We start from the raw sequence: 11181 nt of genomic DNA, 5'->3' as shown, positions 1-11181 counted from the left end.
GCTACAGCGCTGCACCAGTGAATCAACCAAATAACTCTAATAAAAAGATTCGTTCAATTTACCACCCGAGTGTAAGTGATCCGATTCAATGAAAAGACTAACTTCCCAACACTAATGCGCCTCTTGATTCTTCCTCACAGACAAATCAGGGAATAAACTTCACCACAGCGCCCCCTGCCGTTTAAGAGGCCAGCTACTGCACCCACAGCTGAGGCAGCCACACTTGACTGAATAAAAACAAACATGTTGGTTCATTTAATCATTTAAATTTATTCACAAATGCGTCAAACATTTGGGTAATTTTGTTTAGATGCTCCTCTGCTTGAAGTTAAGAAGGTTTAAGGTGGATCTATCAGCTGCCAGGTGATGATCAGACTCGTTTACTTTTGCTGATGAAAGTTACAGAGCCGGCAGTGATGGTCTGGAAAAGAGGCAGACAGACAGAAAACATGGCTTAGAAGTTAAGTGAGTGAGTTAGTGAGATCTCAGGTGTCATCATGTCATCACATCATACCTGTGTTTACACGACTGTTGCATGTCATAGGGTCTAATAATGAGGTTAACTGGCAACAGGTCAGTAAGTGTTTGTGAAGTACTCGACCTTTTTGGAAACGTGGTTGTAGAAAATAACTATTTAATACATAATGTGTCCAAATTTTGATTGGTTCCTGTTTGTACTGTGAAGTAACATTTACATTTTAAATATTTGGTGAACATTTTTCCGTTTTCACATTTTGTTATTTTGATCTTAAACTCTTTTTTTTTTTAAAGGAACTGTTTAACTGTACAAACAAGTTTGTTTTAGAACATTTTAATGTAATTTTAAAAAAATTAAGTTATATTTTCCCACCTGGAACAATACATGAAAAAAATCTATGAATTATAAAAAGGAAGTGATCACCAACGAACATGATGAAGCCCTCCATTTTGTAAGTCTGACGTTCAGTCAGAACACACGGCGGGACCTCGTTAACATGTTCGTTAACCTGCAGACTTAGTTCAGTTGGAGATATATTAGGGAGGACGGGGAGCCAAGTCATCAGAGGAGGTACAAATTAAAGCCACTAACCTCGATCAGTTCATCTCCTTGGATCTCTTGGACCGAGGTGTACTTCTCATTCTCAGTGATCATCTTCCCGTTCTCCTCTCTCATGGTGCACTGGTTGCACAACATTTTACATTAACACGGTGCAAACCTGAATCTCTACAGACCATCACACTGTGCTCATAATACGAATGAAAGTTTGATGCTTGATCACCTTGAACTTCCTGCCATCCAGAGTGGAAATCTCCGTCTCCTTTCCCAGGATGAACGAGTGGACTTTGGTGCTGACGGGAGTCTTAATCGTGCAGGTGAATTCTTTGTCGTTCTGCTCAATCACCTTCACCGGCTTGATTTCCTTTCGCATTTTCGCAATCAACTGAGGTGCACCTTGAAGGCATATTTACAGAAAACATATTAGGTTTTTACATACATACATATGCAAATGCATCCTTTAAATGTGAAACTTTTCTTACCTATAACCTTCAAGAAATCCTCGAGGTTTTCCTCATAATAAACCTTCCATGTACCGTTGAAGTCCATGCCTGCTGATCGTGTTGCTCGCCTGAGGATGTTTGTTGTCCTTGTTGTCATTATCCCATCACACACACTGCTGGTTGGCATGTTGGGGACTGTTGTAACTCCCTGTTATTTGGACCAGAATTTCCAACGAGAGCCACGATAGGCTGAAAAACGTTATTCCTCATTCACTGTGGCTGTGGTGTAACATCATTAGAGGCGGCAGCAACAGATGCTGTAGATGAGGTAACGCGTGAAGATGCTCGCTCGACAAAATCACCACATATGAACACTCAAGTTTGGCAATGATGTGCTTTTATTTCAGACAAGACTTAAAGCTTTTTCTTCTTTTGACAAATATTCTAAAGACTTCTTTTCAATCAAAATATAAAAATACTTCAACAGAAAGCAAATACATTTTAAGGCAAACGTGCAGGCAGCAAAAGCTCAGGCGGTTCAGTGCTGCGCAGTGCAGATATGAAATCTCAGTTACCAGGAACACAGACGTGTAGACATGTAGAGCTTTGGTTACAAAAAACAAAATCACTGCTGGAATGTTACGGAAGCTCTTAGCAGTCGAAACACTTCATAAATACACGTCACGTCATAGTTAAAGCACATGTGGAGTTTTGGACACAAACACTTATTTTTCTGTCTGCCGCGTCGCAGTCCCTGAGAAAACACCGATCAGTCATGCAGCAATGTTAAACACAGTGCTAAGCTTGTTCACAGGCATCGGTCGAACAATATTTGCAGTTTGTTCTTGACCTTTTAAAAAGTTGTTTTAACCTTCTTGAATCACCAGATTTGTGCTTTCTATTTCACCGATGTGCAAATCACACAAAGCTTTACCCTCGTGTAGTTTTTTAAAATACTTAATAGTATAGCCCGACTGATAAGGAACGAAACATTTGGGATAGAGGCATCGTCTGTTCAAGTCAGTGATCGTTGGACGTTCAAACACCTTCCCGACGTTGTAGTCAAGGTGGCTTGTGTTGTCAAACACACGTCAAGCTGGGATTGTGGAGGCGTATACCAGGTTTCTACAACAGCGCTTTGAGCTGAACACAGAGTTAAGACGGCTTAATGGTTACAACTGTGCACGAGTGGCATCCAACTGAATACTCTTCACCTCACCCTCCTCTTCCAAACTAGGGTGGCTGCGATACACGCAAAAAACAAAACAAAACAAAAAACATCAAAGGTCCTATCTGGAGCTAGTGTTTGGTTTGTCCTTTCTGGGCTACCACAAGTGCCACAAACTGCAGTTCCTCTAACGTCCACTTGAGGCTGGCTCCAGAAGTGAGTCAGTCTCCATAAGTCCCCATGATCAAATGTCCAACTTCACAGCAGAAATAAACATGTTTACAGCCTGGTACAAAAAACAGTTTTGGTCTCTGTAGCTAATTTCCCCGTTCATGACAACTGTACTGAGGGTGAGAGGAATTTCTCATCTGCTAATACTGATACAGCTACAAGACGATCTAGATCAGTCGAGCTTTACTCTGCAGTGCTTTGAGGGGGTTAACGCCACCTATCTGGTGCTTCAAGCTTGTTAAAACAAGTGCTCTGTCATTTCTTTTGTACTATTTGAGGCTGCATGTTAAAGACACAAAATGCTGACACCTGTCAAATCCTGACAGATGTTCAAATGGCCAGTGGTGCATGCTTTGGTAATGTGTTACATGATAAAAAAAAATCCATATGAAAAACAAGCATACCCCAAAAAAAAAATCTCATATCACAAAAACAGAACAAAGAACACTTTAAAAATATCGAGCTTTGCTGTGACTCCCGTTCACATACAGCAGACTCCACGAGGAGATCAGGAATCATCCTCTGCTCTCTGGACTGTAAATATGTGCTTTGTTATTATTATTATTATTATTATGAGATGAATTAGCCGTCTCCTTCCTCTTCCTTCTTTGGACCGGGGTCACTAAGGCAGCGGGATAGTTTCAGCTCCTCTTGCTCGTCCTTCGCCCTCAGCTCGCCGTCCCCTCTCCGACTGGGCCTCTGCGGTGATTCGCTCAACAGGCTGACGGCATCGGGAGGGCTGGACCTCGGACCTCTGGTGCTATCGCTGTCATCATACGTGTAAACCTGGTGTTCTGGGATAAAGATACAGTTCAGTGTTTGAGTGTTTGACATACGATAAGATACCTTCAGTGCTGTGTGTTTAACCGACCTGGTTCGAAGCAGACTTTTCTCACTTGCGGCGTCTCTTGACGGTTTGCAGGAACTGTGAGGTAGTGACTCATCTGCGAATGCAAACGTAGCTTAAGACCTGAAGAGTTTAAAAACCGGTAATCATCAATCAAACGTTTAAACTCACCCTCCTCTCCATCTCCACCCTCTGCTTCCTGAAGCGAACTTCACTCAGGTCCTCAAACGGGTCGAGCATCAGGTCGTGCCGGCTGTAGGAACGAAGCTGAAGACAACGCGGGAGAAAAACCGTGAACGACTCATCACATCTACAAGCTTTAACAGACGGACTGCTGAACTCTTCTTCGTGTTACCGACCCTCTGTCTCGTCTTCTGCAGGTTGTTTCTCAGAATCTTTCTGATCTCTTCCTCGCGACTCTTCGAGATGCTCGGGATCGCGCGACGTCTGGCCGGCCCTCGTGGCTGAATGTTTCTGTGGAGACACGAAGAACTTTCAGACTTCAGGCCGACGTGAACAACATGACTCGTCCTCATGATTTGAGACTGATTCTTACTGCATGGAGACGGACGACACAATCGTGGGCAGCTTGGCGGCGCTCCCGCTCTCCACCAGCATCATGGCCTGCTTCATCTCCATCTTGTTGTAGAAGGAGATGAGCTGAGGCTCTGTGGAGCGTTCGCCTGCGATCAGCCACTTCTTCACGTAGGCTTTATTGAAGCGGTTCAGCCTGAGCACAGCAGATGACGTTATTTGTTTTTCTTTTCTATCATTAAATAACACATTTTAAATCATGTTGATGCTGCATTCAAGTGCAATCAGGTGAATGGTGTCTCTGTCATTTGTACGTAACTTTCGGCTCCAGGTACGATCACCCACGAGAAGTTCGTAACGTTTTACGACACACCACCAATTATTTCACTGATTTTGGTGACACTGGATCATATCGTCGTGCCAGAACAGGAGCTGGAAAAGTGGCTCAGCAGCCTCTATGGACATAAAAGCTGGGCTGACTGCTGTTGGACTAGTAAATAATATTAGCTGGCTGCTATGTCTTCGAGTCGCTACTTTTTGATCACAAAATGTGTAATCAGAACAAATACACGCGCACAGCTGTCCATATTTATGCAATCTGAAACCATTTTTTACACGGCGTTGCTTTAATATGAGAAAATGGGTTAAAATCTTAATTATTAATGGGTTGAAAATAACATTTTAATTTGGCAAAATGACTTCCTTTCACTCTGGAGCATCAAACATTTAAAGCAACATTTCAACATTAAACAGTAACAGGAGGAGACACAAAATACTTTAATTAAATCATACTTGTCTTTCCAGTGATGATGTCCGTAATGACCACAGATGCATTCGATTCCTGTGAGGAGATGATCCAGGAACTGAAAACAGAATGAGTTTTTCTTTTAGTAACATCTGAATGAAGAAAAATGTGAGTCTGTTTTATCTATTCATTCTTTTACTGTTCCTCTATCGTGTGCTGTAAAGTTATAATTGATCCGACCTGTGTGTGAATCTCCTCATTTATCGATCCCTTGTTCTCCTTCTTCCTCTTCACGGCTAAAAGTTCCACCAGAGGCCTGATTGTCATTCCCTGAAGACAGAAACAGTGAGTGAGTGACTTTCAACGCAGACCAAACGGTTTGATGATTAAAACACAAACCACCCGATCTCTCACCTGCACAAAGACAGTGAAGAAGATGACCGTGATGATCGCGGTGAGGAACAATTGCTTCATCTCGCTGTTGGTCAGCAGGAAGCCGAGCGAGAAGGCGATGGCACCTCTCAGGCCGCCGTAGGCCACGATGAACTGATCCTTTTTGGTCAGCTTCACAATACGAAATTTATTGATGATGAACGTGAGACCAATGACTCCTGAAACATGTAAACAGAAACAAAACGTGATGATAGGCAAAACATTGAAAGCAAAGAAAGACGCTGGCATCGAATTCAAAACCGGCCCAACCGACCCAAGACTCTTGATACGAGACAGAGGACCACGGTGGAAACGACGAAGGTCCAGTTCCAGGCGTGAGGACCGGCCACCGTGGAAACACCGAGAAAGATAAAGATGAGCGTCTCGCTCACGCTGCTCCACATCTTCAGGAAATATTTGATGGTGGTGTACGACTTGTGGGAGATGTTGGCCTCCACGTACGGCCGCATCATCACGCCGCATGCTATTAACCTGTCAGAGGCAGAAAAGAAACACTTTTTTTGTTTTTGTCTGCTCCCTCACAGAAAAGAAAAATCCTGTAGTGAAGACTTACGACATGATGCCCGACAGATGGAAGACCTCAGCGGAGAGGTAAGCCATGTAGCTGTAGAGGAAGACGAACAGGGGCTCGATGACTCGAGTGTGCGAGGTGAAGCGAGAGGTAAAAGCTCCCAGGAGGCCGTAAATGGCTCCCACCAGGACACCTCCCAGTGAAACCACGAGGAAACAGACCACACCGAGGACAGCGTCGACAACTGTCACAGTCCCGGCGTGGGAAAACTCCTTGAACAGGTGATAGAGGACCTGCAAAGAGAGAACCACTTTGAGTCTTTGTGTTATCTTTGTCAAGGATATCTCAAAAATCTGAAACAATTAGAGATTTCAACACGTCTGAACATTGAAACGGCTTTATTGCAGGACTGTTGAGTTACTTTTTAGTCAGGTTTAGCTGATAAACTGCCACCTGAATGCACTTTACTTATTATCACGAGGTGTACTAGTGGTTGTAGCAGCAACAGTTTCAGTATGTGCAGCAGATCTGAAGCTATTTTTAGTTTGTGATGAGAGCAACAGGAATATAAACAGCACTTCGAATAGAAACATTCATCATGCAAAGATCCAAGCGAGGACTTCTGAACCTTTAACTCATCTCTATTCACCAACAATCAAACATTTGTCTTCATATTATATTATTAAAAGTGAGATTTATTTATTTCTCTGCAGTAATCTCAGACTTTTTAAGACCTTAACACGGGTGTAGCATGTGTTCACGGTACTTTTCATCTTGGAGCTAGATTTCCAAACTCAGGTCATCTTTCTTTGAGAAGATGGAAAGATCACCAACATTTGAAAACAACCAAACCAAAACCAATCAAAACCAAAGAGTTTACTGTAGCAATACTTCTCCTCACCACAGTGACGGCGTCGTTGAGGAGCGACTCCCCGAACACGAGGATGTGCAGCAGCTCGTTGATGTGGATCTCCTCAAACACGGCCAAGACGGCGACGGGGTCCACGGCCGAGATGATGGAGCCGAACAGCAGGCAGGACAGCAGGTCCACGTCGGCGAGCTTGGCTCCTTCAATCTGACAAACGCCGTACATCATCCCGCCGATGAAGAAGGCGTTCCACAGAGTCCCCACCACCGCGAACACCAAAATGGTGCCCATGTTCTCCGTGAAGGCCCGGATTGGCAGGAAGTAGCCGGCATCGAGGATGATGGGAGGCAGCAGGTAGAGGAAGAAGAGCTTAGAGTCGAGGATGGGAGCTTCCTCTCCGATGGCTTTGATAATGCCGCCAACCAGCAGACCAACGAAGATCAGCAGACAACTCTCTGGGACAACGGTCGACACTGTGGGGATGATGTGAAAGCCTGGAGAGAGAGAGATTTTAAACCTTTACTCATGAAAACCTGGAATAATTAACTTTTTTGAGACACTTCAGGGCAGCGGCAACACTTATGAGCAAACAGTTGCTTATTCAACTCCGATTTTGGTCTCCACCAACTCCGGACTAGTTGCTAACTGTGTCTGTCTTCGGTTTGGTGGCGTACTTTGTGGTTTTATACGGTTTCCACTGGATACAGCTGCCTGTTTTGGGCATGAACAAAGCAATGAAAGCGGCGACAGTGAACGGAAACAGTGGTTTCTTTATTGCGAGCTGCCAGTTAACATTAGTGTAGTTGTGGATAAACTGTTTGTATAGACAATTGATACCGAAACTTTAGACTTGTAACTTGGAATAACTGATTATTTTGGGCCACTATGGGGCAGTTATGTCAGCGTAGGTTGCAATGACTTGTGCATAAAGGGTTAAATGTATAGCAGGCTGTAGACCTGATACAGTAGATCCACACTCAGCACATTATTGTAACTGCTCTTTCAGCCCGATGAGGCCTTCTCATTCAGTGCCTCTGTCATGTGATGCGCTGTAACAAACGTTTTTCTGCGATGTTTTATTCAGTCAGTGGTCTTGTGTGCAGCCGTCCTCGCCCCCTCCTCTCCTCTCTGACTCCTGCCACACTGGGATCTTTGTTATCGAGCAGTGCATTAGGACAGGAAGTCGGACCAGGCCCACGGACGCAACAGCTGGACGGACAGATAAGACGCCGGAGAGCTTCGTTCTGCTCAGTAGAGCCAACAACAAACCGCAGGAGACGAGTTCCTGGACATGCAACAACAGAGTAATCATGGACCAGCTGAAGAAGCACAAATTAGATCTTATGGTTTCATTTTAATCTAAATTAAACAAGACCAGAGTCTGCACATTTGGTTTCCATGCAACACATATTTCTTCTAGCTGTTTAAATATTACATAAATATCTCATGAGCTCAGTTTGTGACTGTTCCCTAGCAGTTTGTGTGTGAGTTACAGATAAGACAAACCACAGTCACCCAGTATCTGTTTAACCTGCATGGCGACACACAAACACCCGTATCACACACATTGTTCGGTTCTTTACCTTCCTTTAGCAATAATTCCCAACTCCAAATATACTATATCACTGGTTCTCAAACTGTGGTATGTGTGCCACTGTTGGCACATAAAATATGACAACATAAACTGGCTGCAATGTAATCTAACATACTGTACAATGTTTTTTGTTATCAGGCTGCTTTGCTTTGTGCTTTTAGCACATCCATGATTAACTATAAGCTCAAATGTGACGGCAGGTTAGTGAGCGGAGGTAAAACGAGCGGTTCAAAAACAGGAAATATTAGAGAGAGAAGTGCGGATCAGGACTACCACTAACACCAGAGGAGCTCTTGGGTTTTTGGAGCCGGTTCTGTCAACAATAAATAATAAATGAAGGAATAAACCTGGCTCATGTGTGAACGGTCTGTAACTGAAGAGAGAGTTTGTCATTTTATCTTTAAGGTGTACTGAAAAAATTAAGATCTAGTGTGATATCTGCAGCAAACATTGTTCATTTGTGCTCGACCTCTCGATGTCAGTCTCTCAGTTTTCCAATATCCAAACAAAAAAACTTTAATTATCACTAATTCTGTTTAATTTCTCACAGAAATCACACAAAAACTCCATTAACGACACATTATTTCATGTTTTTCTACATATTCATGAATACATCCAAGGATTTACCATTAATACCTGTCTGTTAGAGTGTCTTTGTGGTTACTGGGAATGTTTATAACTCCTGTCGGGATTCGTCATAAGGCTGCTGGTGTCCAAAGATCCAAAACATCTGGACGGATGTTACGAAATGTTACAGTTCAGCCTCTCAACATATGAGGAGGAGGCAAGAGATGACTTCTTATAAACCTCCAGAGATAAATTAAATCCCCTTTAATTAGCCTCAACAACTGCTTTCAGGCCTCTGTGTGCCACGGCTGAATATAACTCTAATCCTTCATCAACATTTGCTTCGGCCGCAGACAGACGGACGCTCTCACACCAGCAGCTCCTGAAATAAGTCAGAGGAAGCAGCCTGTGGAAACACTCCATTAGTGTCTGTTACAGCCCACAGGAGAAAAATCCACCACGGGAAAACAACCATCTCTGTCCACAACATTAATAATTAAACTCATGTCCAACTGAACAGCTGGTTGCATGGGACAGAGATCAGTAAGTAGTTTTGAGCGTTGTTTTCATGTTGGTAGTCCTGCTTCTTCTAAAAAATCTGCAAAGACGTGGGTCATTGGTGGACCTGAGGTGGGCTTAATGAAGCTTGTGTTGCTCAGACAAGCCACCTGTATTGACACCAACAACAACCTGGCGTCATTCAGCCCGCCTCAGGTCCGTGGGAAATGTAAGAGGACAGACTTTGAGCTTCAGAAACCTGTTGGAGATGTCGCTGTCCACTCTTGTTACCGTCAGAGGTGTGAACGCACAACACATCCCAAGTTCGAAGGTGTTGACTTGACCTCAGTACACACCTCATCTGATAATTTACAGGACTTTCGGCTACCTGATACCACGGCACACCTTCAGAGGTTTGGTGGAGTCCATGACTCAAGGGGTCAGGGCTGCAGAGAGACCTGCAGCTTCATGTTTTCAGGATTTTCTTAGCAGCTGGTTGTTTCTATATTTAGTTGAACGTCATCAATCATCCTGCATTCATATCTTAACCTCTGCTGATGGGGTTAAATATTCAGTTTTGTTCCCAGTCTGACATTTTACAAACTTTCAGAACCCAACAAACCATGAAAATCCCCCAAAACACAGTTTAGGATCTCCTCTGTTCAGCACCCATGACTTACTGATGACCAGCCCCTCAGTAACACTGGAGGAGGGAGTATTATTAATCATGTTGACAGCAGGAAATCCTCCTTTACTGTCAGTCATGCTTCACTCACCAAGTTTCATGAGCAGGGCCAGCAGGATCCACAGAGAGATCTCAAAGGGCTTCCTGACGTGGTCGTAGTTGAAGGAGAGGACGGGGAAAGGCTTCTTCTTGTGAGCGGTGGAGTTAGTTAGAGGATGATGAGACGTGTCGTTGTTTCCCTCGACAGCATCACGACGCGCGGCGGAGGCAGCGCAGACGACAACGAGAAACAAAACACACGCTGAGCGCACAAGGAGGGCTGTGATCCGGCTGGAGCTCCTCCGGGGAGGACGGAGCAGCACAGCCATTTTCAGACGGGTTGACGGCTGAACTGCTCAGCTGCTCAGCTCTAGATCCGATGAAGATGAAGATGAGGAGAGTACGGGAAGCGAGCGTGCTGCTGCTGCTGCTGCTGGTGGTGCGCCGCCGCGGGGAAGCGCGTACTTTTACGCACAAACTCCAAAGGCATCTTAAATTTACGCATAGTTGCAGAAGAACAAACGCTGTTTTTAATGTTGCAAACTCAACAAGCTGCTGTCATCTGAGGGTGGCGCTTTTAAAATCTACATCACGCTTCTGTCTCTGTCTGTCTGATCAGATCATTTGATGGTTTCTCATCCAAAACTGTTGATTTCCGCTCAAATCTGACAAGTTGCGCCAAGAAGCAACAACTGACAGCGACATCCACCCATCACACACAAACCTCCCTCCCTCTCTCTCTCTCGCTGTATGAACTCTTTCTCACTTCATGCAGCTCATTCAAAGTTTGAACCCAGTGAAGGTGACATCTGCTGGAGAGGAGGACCAGGACGACCACCAGACACTACACTTCTGTGTTTGAGGTGTCACTGCATTCAGAATGATGAATGTGTGTTTCATTCTTTATTTCACAGCTTTGGTAACAAGATTTTAGATAAAACACATCAGCTGATAATAAAGTT

At 44.2% G+C, this 11181-nt stretch overlaps 2 protein-coding genes across 2 annotated transcripts; both read right to left on the bottom strand.

Annotated features, from left to right (window-relative positions):
• Window positions 1-291: 291 nt before the first annotated feature.
• On the bottom strand, window positions 292-1641 carry fabp10b (fatty acid binding protein 10b, liver basic). The gene is made up of 4 exons (XM_010737726.3): window positions 1519-1641; window positions 1260-1432; window positions 1070-1159; window positions 292-421 (listed from the first exon to the last, which is right to left on the bottom strand). Exons 1-4 carry the CDS (start codon window positions 1634-1636, stop codon window positions 371-373), a joined length of 432 nt encoding a protein of 143 aa, XP_010736028.2. The 5' UTR covers window positions 1637-1641; the 3' UTR covers window positions 292-370.
• Window positions 1642-3140: 1499 nt separating this feature from the next.
• slc9a1b (solute carrier family 9 member A1b) lies at window positions 3141-10948 on the bottom strand. Its single transcript, XM_010737746.3, has 12 exons — window positions 10272-10948; window positions 6870-7330; window positions 6011-6261; window positions 5711-5928; window positions 5419-5615; window positions 5245-5334; window positions 5052-5122; window positions 4282-4455; window positions 4085-4199; window positions 3897-3992; window positions 3750-3822; window positions 3141-3672 (listed from the first exon to the last, which is right to left on the bottom strand). The coding sequence occupies exons 1-12, from the start codon at window positions 10546-10548 to the stop codon at window positions 3461-3463; spliced, it is 2235 nt and encodes a 744-aa protein (XP_010736048.2). The 5' UTR covers window positions 10549-10948; the 3' UTR covers window positions 3141-3460.
• Between the last annotated feature and the right edge of the window lie 233 nt (window positions 10949-11181).

Source organism: Larimichthys crocea, chromosome XIII, assembly GCF_000972845.2.
Source record: "Larimichthys crocea isolate SSNF chromosome XIII, L_crocea_2.0, whole genome shotgun sequence".
Taxonomy (NCBI): Eukaryota; Metazoa; Chordata; class Actinopteri; family Sciaenidae; genus Larimichthys; species Larimichthys crocea.
This window is presented reverse-complemented; position numbering and strand designations above follow the sequence as displayed.